This window comes from Colossoma macropomum, unplaced genomic scaffold (assembly GCF_904425465.1).
Source record: "Colossoma macropomum unplaced genomic scaffold, Colossoma_macropomum, whole genome shotgun sequence".
NCBI lineage: Eukaryota > Metazoa > Chordata > Actinopteri > Characiformes > Serrasalmidae > Colossoma > Colossoma macropomum.
In genome coordinates this window covers 32,244,457-32,261,613 of record NW_023494791.1, presented here as the reverse complement: position 1 = coordinate 32,261,613, position 17,157 = coordinate 32,244,457, and the positions used below count along the sequence as shown (strand labels likewise).

The following is a 17,157-nucleotide window of genomic DNA, read 5'->3' as shown; positions in this document are numbered from 1 at the left end:
AGACAGAGAGAAAGAGACAAAGAGAGATATAGAAACACACAGAGGGGAAGAGATACATCCCCTCCCACTTTATCAGAAGCCCCTCCCTTGCTGGTTAGAGACTGTAGATCATATTTTGACTCACAGTTTGTGTCATCCATCCTCTAATCCTTTATCAGTGGTCAGTTTCTGACCACAGAGCCGCTTTTGGTGGATCACTCTTAACTCAGTCACTGAGTGTTTAAAACCCAGAAACATGGCTATGTCAGATACACTTGTACCGGCACCACACACTACTGGTGTCACTGCTGAGAATGGCCCACCACCCAAATAATATCTGGTCAGCTGTTGTCTTGTGGTCAGAAACTGACTATGAATGGTTGGAGGTGTGATGTATGAGAAGTATTTTGTTCATTTTTTCAGTATCAGTAAAGCACTGTGATGTCATTCTCTTCTTTCCTCTCGTTACACACTCTAGCTGTGTGATAATGATTCAGTGCTGTTATCTCACCACCTTTCAGGACGCGTCCAAACACCCTGATCGATCTTGCATGCACACGCACACACGCACGCAGACACACACACTCACATTCTCCAGCCCCAAACAAATGCCCTGAGCGTACAGCCAACACATCAGTGTCACACACAGGCCAAATGAAGACGGATTTGCTCTAACTGAGTTTTGGATGAACCCGAGTGATCGAGGGAGGGAACTGATCTATAATTCCATCATTATGATGTGGAGAAGAGCCGTACTTTTCCTGCTCAAAGCAGAGCAGGATTCGATTTACAATGATTCACTACACACTTGTGCTGATGGGGCCAACGGAAGTGAGCGAAGAATGTAATATCAGTCATTCTCTCGCAACACAGACACTCAATCGAACTAAAGATTTGCAAGCATACATCTGGACCATTAGTCAGTATAACATACACTAACTGTAACGCACTTCTTCTTTCAGAATCTGCAGCGTGCTTGGTGGCTCCTATGTCTAACAAATCCAAATACAATTAGTATGCCGAATGAATGCTGTAATTTGACACTTTTATTCCCCTTCTGTTGTTAAATACATATTTTATAATTTCATTTGTACTTACCTGTGCCATTTACCTGTTTCGCATTCAGGTGCAGACATGCTGCAGACAGAACTAGCATTAATAGAGAGTGTATGTAAGCCTGTACAGTGTTAACAATATCTATTAACAAGTATATATACATTTTAATATCATTTTAATTGTTATGTGCATGTGTGCAGGTGTTTGTATGTGTATTATTATGAGATATATGTATATATATATATATATATATGCATAAAGGGTGAGTGCAGAGTGAAAAGGCAACAGCAAGGAGAAAAATTTATATGCTTCTAAAAGCTATAATTGGAAAAGAGGGAGAGAGAAAGAGAGAGAAAGTTCGGAAGAGAGAAACACAGGGTATATATATATATATGTATATATATATATATATTGAGAGAGAGAGAGAGAGAGCGCGAGAGAAAGAGAGAAAAACTGTTTTATCACCCAGTATTGCAGTTTTTGTAGGCTTTTATTATTTTGGTGATGAAGTTCATACTGCGCTTTGCTCGTATATGGTGTGTGTATTGATCAGTCACACACACACAAACACACCCCTCAAGGCTCTTCTCCCAGCATTCAATACTCAGTTAGATATTTAAAACCCCCTAATTATTAACAGCAGTTCTGATAAATTATACACACCTCTCTCACTGTTTAATTTATCCATCTTGAAAATCTATAAATGTGTTATTCAGTCCAGTTATGCTCTTCACAGGTATTTTCATGAACATTTTAATGAATGAATAAATGCAAGAATGAATGAATGAATCAATCAATGAATGCCTTACTATCATTGTACACAAACAAAAAAGGATGTTTTCTTTTAAAAGCAGCAATATTTTATAAAAAGTACAGTTCTGGTTCTAGAATTAATACAAATGAGCCACATTCCAAGTCATTGTAAATACTCAGTATACACAACATACATCAAGTTATTAAAAACTTGTTGCATGGCAACCATAATGTGTTAACAAATTATGTTGCCAGTTGTAACTATTATTAATGATAATAGTTTTATGGATGAATAAAAATGGTATAGCATTATTTGGAATGAAGTTGTTTCATTAACATACAACACACAATATTTTTACTTCTCCTGGAAAGTTACCATTCAGAGATACAAGGATTCTTATGACAACATAAATATATATTTACCTAAGAGTGAAAGGCCATGTAGGCCACCAAAGTCATGTCATTATCATGCCCATATTAGAAATTCTGGGTCTAAGAAGTTTTCTTCTCTGGGATAAATAAATAATCTTTTCAAAAAAATGATCATCCTGTGGTAAACAAAATGTTCCAAAGTTGATGTTTTGTTCTGCATATATTTTTTCTCCAGATATCACTGGATCCTCTGAATTATGAGGTCAACTACAAAATAATGCATGACTTCAGAGGTCTACAACAGCCATAATGTGTTTTCCTGTCCCTTTCCACATATGCACATCCACACACAGACCAGTGACATAGCCAGAATTTAATTTTTATGTGGTTGGTTACAGGTTCGGGGAGCCATCTATTAAGCGTTATGTCCCACATAGTAAGGTCATTATGATCTTGATCGTGATCTTGATCATGATCTTGACAACCACCAGCTAGCCCACTTTCACTGCAGCTAAATCTTGAGAAAATGAACACCTTATCCTTATTGTCATAACCGAAGAAAGAAAACAGTCTTTTAAACACATGATTGCCAACCTCACTTTTAACTGCCTGTTGACTATAACACACAATATATTAGTTACATTTTTTGAGCACTCAGAAATCTGGCGAGAGGGCCTAGGCCCCCCCAGGTGCGCTTGTAGCTACACAGACACTCACACACACACAGGAAGTCATCTGTCAGCACCCTCATGACTTTAGTGTGGGGAAAACACACACCTCTGTCCAGACAGTGATGTATCCTGTTGAGTGGAGAGTGTGTATCTGATCCCACAGATTTCCAGCTGAGATACCGAGCACAGAGTATGTTAGTGTGTCTTAGCTGTGTGTGTAGACACAGCTGCTGTGAGTGATTCAACTACCAGAAGTCTAGATCAGTATTAATCATTCTGCACACCTCTCTCTGTTTCTCTCTCTCTCTTTTTTCTCCTCTTGTCTTTATTGACATGAATGTTACCAGTTACATTTTTGACAGTGCAAATGATAATGTAAACAAGAATAGGCGGAAGAAAGAAATACAGAAATATTACAATTGAAAGTAAGAACTTGTTTGTAATAATAATTCTCGCCTGAGGGCTGAATAGCATTGAGTTGTGGTGTGTGTGTTTTGTTTTGTAGTTTCTGTGCAATATGTGATCAAGTTTTGTTGGATATAATTTGATTGGGTATATGTCCTGTACTGTCTTTCTATCCCTCTCTTCTCTCTCTCCCTCCCTCACACACGGTTCCCAGGTGTAAAGATATAGTTATCCATTTATCTCTCTTTTTCTCTTTCATTTTCTCTCTCTGTCCTTCTCCACTGAGAGACTGCTTCTGCTTCATTTCACACATGGCCTGTAGGGCAAGGGAGAGAGACAGAGAGAGAGAGAGAGAGAGAGGAGGGAGGATGAGAGGGGGAGACAGACAGAGAGAAAGAGAGAGAGAGACACTGCAGGCCTTGTTCTGCTCTGAGAGATATAAGCACACTCTGACTCTTAGGTATTCAGCCCACTGTGTGTGAGAGAGTGTGTGTGTGTGTGGGTGTGGATGTGTGTGTGTGTGTGTGTATGTGTGTGGGTGTGTGTGGGTGTGGATGTGTGTGTGTGTGCTCCTGAGAGGTTATATTTCTGCAGTCGTAACACAATGAGTTACAGCCAAAGCTAGAACAATGAAATCTGATCAGATAACGTTTGGTTTAAGAGAAATATGCAAGACTAATTACACAGACTCCATATCACTCACCCTCTCCCTGAACACATAACTCCTCCTTCCACCTGTTCTCTCTTTCTCTCACTCTCTCTGCATCGTTCTCTTTTCTTTCTCCATTCAGTTAAGTAAGCTTTCTGGCAATGACCATATTTGGATGGTATTGCCAAAGCATCATTAAAGTTTAGAGTCAAGATTAAGAACATTTTGACATTTTTCTCTCTCTCTCTCTCGTTCTCTCTGCCGTTCTCCTTTTTCTTTCTCACTCTGTCTCAGTTTAGTTCAGTTCAGTTCTGTCAGCTTTATTGCTGTGACTGTATTTAGATACAGTATTGCTAAAGCATCATTAAAACATCAGGAATAAACATTGAGAACATTAAGGAATATCAGAGCTATCAGTTTCGATCCCTCTCTTCTCCTTTACTCTCTAGCTTGCTCTCTCTCTCTCTCTCTCTCTCTCTCTCTCTCTCTCTCTCAGTCTCTCTTATGCTCAGATATGAATGGAGTTCATTACTTCTCTCTACATCTTTCATTTCTCTCAAGCCCATCATCAGTGCTTTGTTATCCTTCGATATCAAGTACACTCTTCACTGTGTTATTAAAACTCCAGTTAGATGGTGAGCTTGTCTGATACATTTTCTTCCTCTGTAGTTTAAGAGTGTCTTATTAGCTATCTCACTGGAGCATTTTGTCTCAGATAGAGCAGCTGATGAGGGTGTGTATGTGATTTATTCACTCATTGTTATTTTTGAGAGGAGATGGAATGCGTCCTTCAGCGATTGGGCAAATGGTATTATAAGGAAGTTCCGCAGTTTTTCAAGCTTTTCGCAATAATTGAATGGATAAGATGTAAACAAAGTCATTCCGAGTAGTTTGACAAGTCAGAATTGTAAAAGCTAGCTCACAGAAAGTTACTACATTAAATGGCTATGAATATGTGGCTTAATCCCTGAGATATTGTTTTAGGATAGTTTGTAGACAGGGTTCTGGCCTAAAACCTTTTTTTTTTTTTTAATCCATTCATGGTGGAGAGGTATCTGCAGGGTGTTGTGAGGCAAAACAGCCCCCAAAGATTTATTTTTTCCAGATTTAACACTCTCAAAGTTTCTCTACAATAAACCTTTTAACATCAGACCACTTGGAATTAGTTTATAACAGCATAAATTCTGTATATTGAAGCAGACATAGCTGTGGAAACCTTTGTAAGGTGTATGTGTGTTTCTCTCTCTCTCTCTCTCTCTCTCTCTCTCACACACACACATACACACATGCACACACACACACACACACACACTGACAACCCACAGGAGAACAGAAAGATGATGATTAGTTCTGACCCATTGTTAGACTCAGAAGAATTCTGTTGTGAAATCAGACAATGAGAAAAATTGATAGCTGACAAATTCAGCAGTGTTTGCTTTAGTCGAGTGATGAGAAATAACAACCTGATCATTCAGACTCTTGTTTGTGTGTTTGTGGTTTTGTGTGTGTGTGTATGTGTGTGCGTATGTGTGATGAGGTAACTCAGTATATTGGCTTCTCTCAGTATGTATTAGAGCTGCCCTGTGTTTCATTTGTTAATTGTTGTCATGATATCAGACTTTTTAATACTGATATCACAGAAGGGTATGATAGGCAACCTACTATCAATCAGTGTTTTTTACTGTGTGCTGTGAGCATCCTGACCAATCACTGCTCCAGATGAGTTTCTGTGAATGTTTTGATGAATTAAGGGCTGTGACTGAAATGAATCCCCACTTTATCATTAGTATTACACTATAGAGGGGAGAAAATACACATAAATCAGTAAATGAGTTTGGACACATCTGCGTCAGTACTCACCAGTCACATAAACAAACCAATTTAGTTGCTTGGGCGAGGCTGAAGTTGGCTTCTCATTCATAGCTAAAGACTTTTGAAAAATGTTTTAGAAAGTGCAGAAAAACTTGACTAGGCTACACATTTCATTCCTGGTCCATCATTGTACAATCAGGATTTTGCAGCAGGCAGTAAACCTGTTAGCTGCTGTTTGGCTGAGTTTCATTGTGTGATTCAGACACATCACAGTAGGGTCCTAAAGTGTAAATAAGCATCTGTTTAGGTTATAGCCAAGGTGTTCATGTAATGCTAAAGTCAATTATGTTGGTCAAAGTAATCTGGGTTTTATCCATATCCAGTGGTTATTAGTGTGTAATTACAAAATGTAGCAATATAATGTTTGCTTGAGTGTGTTTGATTTCATACCTCAGCATATTGTTCGTGTGTGTGTGTGTGTGTGTGTGTGTTGATTGGTGGAGAGTGCTGATAGAGCAAGCTGGCAGGCAACAAATTTCCTTGGAACGAGGCAGGAATAGCGATGAGAGAGAGATAGAAAAAGGAAACAATAAGAGTAAGAGGAAAAAGAGATGAAATGAAAAAAAAGAGGAGAGAAAGGAGAGAGAGAAAGTAAGAGGAAATGAGTTTGAAAAAAAAAGCAGTGGCAACAGTAAGATTACACACAGCCTGCTACATTTTAGATTAGTTACACACACATTTAATTTCTCCCTCTCTCCCTGGGCTCACAGGTATTTACTGACTCGCTCTCACACACACATACACACACCTGTGGGCAGAGTAGAGAGAGCCTCTTTAACACTCTTTGAATTCATTTCCATAAAAGGACCTGAACAAGAGAAAAGCTTTATGTGGCATTTAAATATAAAACCCTGGAGATCTCAGTAAGGTCTGCGAGGTGATCAGACTAGCATTTCAACAGCAGAATGTCAGCAAAATTACATTCATCAAATTTATTTCTGTAGAAATTGGTAAAATTAGGAAGTTTACATTGCAGATTTCTTTACCAAAAAAAAAGTTGTTTATTAGCAAAACTACTTTAGCTGTGTTGACCTCTGACAGGGTAGGCCTTCATATAGCAGCACTGAAAATCCAAAGAACCTGTCAGCATTTCTTGCTGAAATGCAATCTCACTGTCCAGTTGGTGTCTGCCAATTTTCTAATTTTTCGTTGGTCACACCTATTTTGAAACAAAACTCAAAATAAGAAATCTTGTCAGGCAGTGGATTTAGCCCAGTGTGGTTTGGTGATTTCCCTGCACAAATACACCCATTCCAGTGGTTAGTTACAAGGTTTAGTACATATTTGAAGAGGAAAATCACCAAACTGTGCTGCTCTCTTGACCTCTCAGCACACATCTGTTTTTTGTAGACATATATGTGTATTGATATATATATATATATATATATATATATATATATATATAATATATATATATATATTATATATATGTACACACATATATGCATGAACATAAGTGCCTCAACATTTGCACAGGCCACAATTTTTTTTTTCCCAATATGTTAAATTCAGCAAATAAACAGTAATTGTGCATTAAAATGTGCAGAGGTGGGGTCACTGTAGAGGTTGTAGTAACTTATTTTCACATAAAAAAACAATAAAAATGTAATTTGACTGGAGATGTTAACGTTTGCGCACTGTATGCACTGATCATATTGCGTAAGCTAGATTACATGAAAAGTGTGATCCTTTACACACATACAAAACATGATTTGAAGTGTATAATGTGCTCTAAATTATTTTGACAGACACTGAGTTGTGTGCGACAGTCTCTCATTATTTTAAATGAGATATTTGTTCTGTAAAGCATGTTCAACCTATCAACACTTGCTATGAAAGAACTTCTCTGTGGGTGGAACATGGAGAGCATTGTTTTGCGATTCAGCAAAACTGTGGAAAAGCTTTATGTAACATTTTATATTCTGGATGACCTAGTAAAGTCATTTTCACTAACTGGTCTGAAAGCTCTCGTTCTCTCTTATACATACACTCTTGCAGGTCCCTGCCGCTGGGGAGCGGGCTAATGGAGCAGTGATTTGGTGGTGTGTGTGTTCCTTGTGGGCCTTAGGCTAATTGTACTTCAGTCTCAGACACAGCCCTTCCACATCAGCAGCACTGTGGAAATAAAACCTTCAGTAATTAAAAGGAACTCATTTGTTTTGTTTTTGTCCACATTCACTCACCCATACACTCGCTATGTCTCTCTTTCTTTCTCTCTCTCTCTCTCTCTCTCTCTCTTTAATCTATCTATCTATCTTATTATTATTGTGTAAGTGATTCCAATCACAGTAGTATGGTTTAGCATGTCATGATTGACAGTGATTCTCAAGCTGTTGTGTGTGTGGGGGGGTGTTTTAGGTAGTTGGTATCAGTGTGAAACGCAGTGTGTACCTGAATGCGATCGAATGCTCACTTGTTCAGACGACTAGCAGCTGTCGAAAAAACCATGAGGGCTGAAAAGATTGTGGAATGATTTTATGAGGAAGGGTGTAAAATAGAAAAGCTTAGTGCTCCAGGGGAAAATTCCATCTGCTGTTACTGCACGGACGGGAAAGTTTGACCACAAACATGAAATCAAAAATATTGTGCTTACCAACATGAGCAGGTTTGGAGACTCTAAGTGTAGTGCTGGTTCAAATGGGTCACCAGGCAGAAGTTGGACCTTCTGGTATGTGTGTGTGTGTGTGTGTGTATGTATACATGTTAAGGGTTCATTCTTTTCCCTTTGCTTGCAACTTGTTTCCTCTCTTGATGAGAATATTTAATGTAAGCACAAAATGAATTCAGAACATGACAGTACATGGTGAAATTTGTCTCCCCTGACATGCAAAGCCATAATCTGACTGAGGGGTAATGTACTATCCCCACAGTTGTGTATACATCAAAGTACAGCAACAATTGATCTATCCACGCTTTGCCCATAAATGTAGCTACTGTTGCAGACAAGGCAAAACAAGTTTGAATTTAGAGTCATGGTGGAGCATGGCTTGACTAATCCTATTCAGTGGAAGCCTGGTCAGTGACACTGCTTGATGTCATACCAACATTTTCACTATTTTGCATTTTCATTATTCAGCGTTTTTAGTATTTTTTTCAATCATCTGCACATTTTTGTGCTTCTTAATTTATAGCTTTCTGAATGCTACACTGCATGTTGCCTTCACTTCTAATTTCATTCTCAGACTTTCTTTCCTCTATTCAGTTTTGTGCTCTTTTCTGTAGTCTCTCATTGCCACTGTTGGGCGTTTTTTTTTGTTTTGTTTTTTGTTGATTTTTTGTTCCATTTGTTTGTGTTGCTTTGTGTTCTCTGTAGGTTCTCCCATGCCATCCTCTCTCTCCAGTCCATCAGAACATAGCCATTCGCAGCCTCCATCCCCCAGCCTCCATGACCCCCTGTGCGCCGAGCTCAGCAGCGCCGCCCTGCAGGCCGCACACTCACAGGAGGAGTTCACACTCTATAGAGCTGTAGCACACAGCGCCACCACTGAGGGTAAGCCAACAAGGCCACCCGCTCTCTCTCTCTCTCTATTTTCATCTCTCTCTCTTTGTCTCTCTCTCTCTCTCTCTCTGTTTCTCTCACCCTCTACTTTGTTCCGGTCTCTACCACTCCCAATCATTCTTTTTCTTTTTTGTTTACATTTCTTTTAATCACTCGCTTTCAGTCTTTCTGTCTCTTCTTCTCTCCTTCTGCTAGTTTTCCCTCTCTTTTTTCTTTTTTTCTCTTTTCCTCTCTGTTTCTCACTCTGTGTCTCCCTTTTACTTCTCTCTCTCTCTCTCTCTCTCTCTCTCCCTCCCTCTGTGTGTAAATTGTTGAGTGTGTTATAGTGAACTACACACAGGCTGTGTGGAAAGTTTTATTGGAGCAATGTCACGTCCAATCAGCATCCAGGAGCTCCTGTGGAGACTGTGGACGTTTTAAAAGGGATTTAGTGCAGAAACGTCCCTCTATCTTTTTCTTTTTTTTCTGTGCAGAAACTTTTCTCCTTTTTTCCGGATTTTAATTCTTGTTTCTCACTGCTGTTAAAAGCTGATCTGGATGGGAGTGTGCGGTTTAGTGTTAGAATGAATGGAGGTTTCACAGAAAGGCAGGCAATGTGTCTGTGTAAGAGATTTACTGTAGTGGAGCATCACATACACCAACATTAGTGTATATAGGTGTGTTGTGTTCATGCATATTACATCCTGGGCCAAATCCTGATTAAATTATGCCAGTATGGCTCTATATTCTTATCTTTAAAAAAGACTTCTTTGCTACTCTTTCCAGCTCTTTCTTTCTCTCTGTCCTTCTCTCATTCTTTGTCTTTTCAAATTCATATACACTGATGCTTACCTGTATATTTATCTCTGCTCCACACACACACACTCCCTTTCTCTATTTCACCCTCCCTCCCTCCCTCCCTCTCTCTCTCTTTCTCTCTCTCTCTCCATGTTGTGTGTCATGCTGCTGCCTGGCTGGTCTGAAAGCTTCAGTGCCTCCAGTCAATCTGCATCAGCATCATGTACGCGTGTGCGTGTGTGTATAATAACCTTCAACCCAAAGTGTGACAGAGTTTGAGAGGGTAACACTGCTCCTCTTACCCACCCACCCCCGCCACACACACACACATACTTGTATGTATGTACGTATATATATTTATACACACACACACACACACACACATATATATATATATATATATATATATATATATATATATATACAACAGAAAATTCCACTGAAGCCTCAACAACTAAATATAAAATCATTTTTCAGTGTTTAGTGTGTACCTTCAATACAGCTTTCATTCAGCAATATTTTTCCACACCTCTAAAGTTCAGTCTTAGACGTTCAGTCTTAATACTGTTTGGGTGCTCAATCATTTTTAGCACTGCAGGGACGTGGTGGTGGCATGTTGGTGAGTTTTTAAACACCTCAGTGCTACCGCTGGACTAAGAATAGTCCAACAACCAACAATATCCAGCAACAGCATTCTGTGGGCAGCATCCTGTGACCACTGATGAAGGAGTAAAGAGTGACTAACACAAACTGTGCAGCAAAAGATGATTTATTGTTTCTTTCTTTACATCTACAAAGTGGACCAACAAGATATGAGTATCTAATAAAGTGGAGAGTGAGTGGACATGGTGTATGAAAAATGCTTCAGCACTGCTGTGTTTGATCCACTCGTACCAGCACAACACACACTAACACGGCACCACCATGTTAGTGTCACTGCAATGCTGAGAATGATCCCCCACCCAAATAATACCTGCTCTGTGGTGGTCATTTTGAGGATTATAACCACTGTAGTAGAACAAGGTGAAAGGGAGATAACAAATTGTGCACAGAAATGAATGGACTGCAGTATGCGTATATATATATATATATATATATATATATATATATATATATATATATACAAACAAAAAGGAATAAAAGCAGCATGGACATTATTTTATGTAGTGATAGAAAATACAGAAAGCTCTGATTCGACATACTCATCAAGTGCACTTTGACCAGCATATACATGATCAGATTTTTTTGAGTTAAAGGAGTCGAACACTCTGAATAGATTGTGGAAATACAATAGGTTTGATAGGGTTAAACAAAGTGCAAAAAGTGGCATTTCAGGATATGAACACCATGCTGGACCTTTTAGGATTGGATTTGTTGGTTAAACAGCACTGACCTCTCCAGATTTAATGTGCTGGACTGGATTTTACAAGCTGTTCATCTTTGTAAGTGCCTTTATGTATTGGATTTGGCCTTTTCGCTGAAGGACACTCATAACCTCTTGCATCTGCTTTAAATGGGTAAAATTCCTCACTTCCTTTGCTTTAGGAGAGCATCTTAGTTTGTTTGACCACATGTTGGTGTGTTTGCGTTTTGCCTCTTTGTCTTTAGTCTCACTACAGGTACCAATTATATATATATATAAATTGTTCTCATGTTCTCAAAAAGATTAAATATATATTTGAAAGGCATAAAAAGAAAGATTTCTCTTAAACTCTTACAAGCCAATAATGAAAGGTTTGAGCAACAGTAAAGCTGTCCAGGAGCTGAACCAACAAAACAAAATTCAGTCAAAGCCAAAAAAAAGCTGTTAGAAACTAAATGTGACTACAATTGGAACTGAGTAAAAATAAGGTTAATTTCCTAACTGAATACACTCTATAAAGTATAAAAATATCATTTGAAAATACTTAGAAAAGTACACATACATCAGAATTTTATTGAAGTAGGGGAGAGCGGGGTTAGTTTCATTCTCTGCCTTATATCCCACGCATACCATATATTAGAAAAACCAATAACAGCAAAAGAAAGCTGAACATTTTAGCTTTCCAAAGACATTTTTCAAATGATTTCCAGGAATTAATGCGTTCATGACAAAATTCACACTGTACACTTGTCATCATGATCGTCTAAGCTTATAATTTGAACCAAACCACATATCTATAAAATATTCAATGGCAACCAAGTAACGATGTTAATCAGTTAAACAGATGAAAATGTTTCAGAGTTCGGATTTGGAATGATTTATTAGTCTTAACATTGACTTGTATGGAAGAACAATAATGGAAACAGTAGTAAAAGATAATAAAAAGGGACCACTATACCAATTTTAAACTTTTTTTTCTTTTATTAGCCTATGTTAAAACATGACAATATATTCAAAAAAATAAAATGTCCAGTCTTTTTAAACAATTGTATTATATAACAAGTTTGTGTGCATAGTTATTTTGTTGTCATCAGTGGTCTAAACCTCAGAGGAAAGAACAACTTGTTTTATGTAATTTAAACAGTCATATAGTAATATAGTACAGTAGTGCATTCTAGTGTTAATCAGTAATCTATTTATTACGTGTGCAATACTTAACATAAATGAATGTTTGTAACACTAGCCCTATACCAACCCCAAAATCAATGTGCCAACCAACCCCACACACATCAAGACACAACTCTGTATTTAATTCATGTTAGCGAGTCTTACAAGATATATCAAATCAGCTATAAATTATTGTCATTTCTATAAACTGAAATGAATAGATGTTCAATATCTGTTTTCAAGAGATTTCTATATTGTTTAATTTAATCAGGGAGACTTTTTTCTGTTTAACCTTGAGCTGCATTCAGCTTTCAGAGCTCTTGACAGAATGGTTGAATATTGGTCAGAGGGGCAGTCATTTTTGTGTGACACATTTTTGTGAGAGTTCTCTTTACTCAAAAATTAACACTGAAATTAACCAACCAACCACACCACGCGTGTGTCTTGGAGCAGACTCTAATATAAACCAGTTCTGTGTCCCTGTATTGGTAATGGAAGAGGCTTTTATCTAAAGTGGCTTTTCCTTTTCTTTAATAGCTGTGTGGAGTTATGGGCAATACTGCTCCGAATTCAAACCCCAAACTTACCGGCAGCCTCCACAACTCACACTCCACTTAACCTTCATTAAATGTGTGTGTGTACGAGTGTGTGTGAGTGTGTGTGTCTGGCTATTGATCAGTGATCGGGAAGCACTACATCAGCTCCTTATTTTGAGCGATCGTTGACGTCCCGGACAAGCCGAGGTGCCGTGGGTGATTGCCACGGAGACGGGGGGATGAGGGGAGGGCGGTGAGAAACAGAAGAGAGAAAGAGAGAGAGGAGACAGAAGAGAGAGAGAGAGAGGAAAGAAAGAAGAGAGATCACAAATGAAGAGGAAAGGGAAAGAAGAGAGAGGAGAAAGAGAGAAATTGAGAAGAAGTAAAGAAAAAAAGAAAGAAAGAAATTGACAGAGACCATCAGAGGGCAAAAATGAATTAAACAGAGTGAGCAAAGCATAAGAAACAGAGAAGGATAGAACAATGTGAGGGTAAGAAACAAAAGAGAAAGAAAGAAAGAAAGAAAGAAAGAGAAGGAGGTAGATATAACAAAGACAGCAAGGCAGAAGAAAGAAGAATAGAAAAAGAGAGAAGAGCAGAAAAGTGAAAGAGAGTTGTGGCTCTAATAGACTGCAAGTAAAGTGCAGGTCAGATTGCTGACTCCATATTAAACTATTTAACTCGGCTAAACAGAAAAAGAGAGAGTGAGAGAGACATTGGTCAGCTCACAAGAGTGTTTAGAGTGGACTGTGGGCTGTGGGTAGACACTGTTGGTGCAGTTTCATTATTTTTTTGAAGTTAAAATATCAGAGACAGACTCTGAAACCACCAGCACTGAGACGATTCCTGCATTCTTGGTACAGTTCAGCTTTATTTTTCTAGCACTTTCAGGGGCATAAAAATGCACTGATGTATTTAAATTATGGCTCATTGTAATTTATAATAGTATTTAAAAAATTCAGCATTTAAATGTTGGCATGTTGTAATATGTTATAATTATATTCAGTGAACTGTGCATTCATTTTTTGGCCAAAATAAAGTTCTCAGGTTGTATAATTGTCTTTGTTGCAGTTAAATTTTTTTCTGTTCATTAGCAATAATCGGGAGTATGAGGAGAGGAAAGGAAAACTGAACCATGCAATGCAGCTAACAAACTGTAATGAAAATACACACAATATGTGTATATACACAGGTAAAATGAAATGTTTCTTGAATTTGTAAAGCAACCTTTCACTCGTGTTAGACTTCTTACTCACCATTTCTGGAAGCCATGTTGGGACAATGTCAAATGCAGAAAGTGCTGTAAATAAAACTGAATTCTGAGTCAAAATTGGGTTTATTTCAAGTATACAAGGCAATATTTTCAAATAATTAAAAGAAAATGCTAAAATATAGTGTGCATACACTGCTGTAAGTCACCCTGTAAAGCCTAAAATAATCAAAGAAGATTCATTGAGTTGGAGTTTAATTTTTTGGACCACGTTTCCATATTAATGTCTGTACATAATGACATCACAAGCACAGGCTCAAAAAGAAGGTCCAGCTCAATGTTTAGTTCTCAAATGCAAAATCTGAGGATTCACCAGTAAGGCCTGCAGGCCACACCCCTGCCCACAAACACATACTGGGCATGGAAGTAGCAATTTTACACAGCACGTTTCCAATAACATTTACCCACGACATCTGTACTGACTGAGCGCTACAGCTTAAACAGCTTGAAGAAGTAGTTTTTACACATATTTACGCAATGACATTTTTGATCTTCATAATGTGCCACACATCTTCAAAGAGAGACAGGTCTGGACTGCAGGCAGCTCGCTCTACTCTCTCTGAATACTCAGTAATGCTATTGCAACATGTGCAGAATGTGACTTGGTGTTGTCTTGTCAAAATGAGCATGGATAGCTTAGAAGAGGCAACATATCTTGCTCTAAAATATGCATATATCTTGTGTTAATGGTGCCTTCACAGACATGCAAATTACCTATGCCGTGAGTACTAATACAATCCTGTACCAGGACAAACCCTGGCTTTTAAACTTTTTGAACTATGCCGGTAACAATCTGGATGGTCCTTTTCTTCTTTGGCCTGAAGAACATCTGGAGACATCCATTACAAATGGCTTCCTCCATGCATAGTACAGTCTTTACCTGCATTTGTGGATGTGGTGACGAACATTGTTTATTGACAGTATTCTGTAGCCCATGTGGTGATATCAGTCACAGAAGCAAGCCGGTTTTAAATGTTGTGCCTGAGGGACTGAAGGTCCAAGGCATTCAGTTGTGGTCATTGGTCTCGCCCTTTATGCACAGAGATTTCTCTGGATTCCCTAAATGTTTTCATGTTTATGTACAGTAGAGGTGCTTAATATTTTTGCAGTCACTCATTGAAGAATGTTGTTCTTAAACTGTTGAATTATTTGCTTTTTTTGGCAAGGTGGCAAGCCTTGATCCACTCTTGCTCATTGAGAACTAGGCATTTTGCTGGATGCAACTTTTATGCCCAAACATGATTGCATTAGCAGTTTAGGATTTTTTGTTGTTGTTGTTGTTGTTTAAACATGTCACAGTGTTTCCTAGTCTTAAATTGCCCCTGTCCCATTTTTTTGGGAATGTTACGGGCTTTAACTTCAGAATGAGCAGATGTGTACATAAAAACAATGAAGTTGATAAGGTACAGCATTAAATATCTTCTCTTTGTACTGTTTTCATTTAAATACAGGTCAAAAATGCATTTATAAATCACTGCTTTCTGTTTTTATTTGCGTTAATTTGCATTTGCGGAGTTGCAACACTTTCTTTTTCAAGGCCAAGATATATTCCGGAGTAGAACGCAGTATCAGGAGGCTTTCTAATTGTTTTCTCTTGATGATAGGTGGTGGGTGGGGTGGTTGAGGTGAAATATGATACTATTGATTAATGTTATTACTATAATATTATTTTCCACGGTGCCAATAAAAAATCATATTCTAATTCTATGTAGTTTTATGTCATTAATTTGTTTTATTTCTAATCTAGTAGTTGTTTACTCTGTATGAAGGTCATTTTAGTTTGTTGTGTTTCACATTGTGTTACAACTACATATGGGGTCTCTCTGGCTCTTTTGTTTAAGGACAGTAGTTAGAAGCAGTCTTTAGTGAGAAAAGAAAGGAGACAATATGTCTGCGTGCTTTTCAGCATGGTGATTTTCTGCGGGTGATCCTTATCCACTGAGGGAACTGCATCTTTTCAGGGGTCAGCAGGGTCAGATATGAATACATAATATCAAGAAATATTTTTTTTGAATATCACGCAACAAATATTACAGTTCTATTTTCTGAATTTTAAAATGTTGTTTGACAGGTTCACACACTATGAAAAAAGATTAACAAAACAGACAAAATGCATTCATGAAGTGGGAAAGACATTACTTAGCTCCTCATAAAAAAGTGTAAATGCTGACATTCGCTAAATCCTGTTTCAGAAAAGTGCAAGTAACACAGAGAGTTTCACCATCTCATTCAGGAGCTGCAACTTTTTAATGAGCTTTCGCACTCACTTTCGGTTTTCCTTAACCCAGTTTGAACTGCTTTTAGCATTTGTCAGAAAAGTGCAGGTCGGTGGGACACAACAGCAGTAAGCCAGTTGGCCAGTTAGCTAGTTTGCTTCCATATCTGTACCACATGGAATAAGTTCATTTTACACTCTAATTGATTCAGTGGCAAAATTTCAAAAAGTGTAACTTTCAAGCTAGGCAGTGGTGGGGACAGGGAGGAGACAGGGTGGGTGGCGTTGATGAATGTGCCAGTGCAGGGTTGAACAGTTGTTCTGTCGACAGTGAAACAACTCTCCTGTCAAATGCGGAAACACCCGCTCCGCAGTGAAGTGGAAGCCAGTGACGTCAGAAATTTTGGGCTGGCATCTGGGGTGGCCAGTCAGATTTCAGCAGGCCTTGGCCACCACTTCAGAACCACACATGGAGCTAGGCCTTGAATTTAGTCCTTGAACATCAAAACTCATCAGCATCATTTAGTGACATTATCATGTTTTGTATCAACTAACTCTTTACAAACCCACTGT

At 38.3% G+C, this 17,157-nt stretch overlaps 1 protein-coding gene across 3 annotated transcripts in view; it reads left to right on the top strand.

The window, feature by feature from the left end:
• tenm3 (teneurin transmembrane protein 3) overlaps positions 1-17,157 on the top strand; it is a 452,242-nt gene that overhangs the window by 217,736 nt on the left and 217,349 nt on the right. For all 3 annotated transcript variants that reach the window (XM_036574879.1, XM_036574878.1, XM_036574880.1), the window contains one exon: positions 9,071-9,247. In XM_036574879.1, coding sequence (XP_036430772.1) covers positions 9,071-9,247 — 177 coding nt within the window. The remainder of the gene's footprint in view (positions 1-9,070; positions 9,248-17,157) is intronic.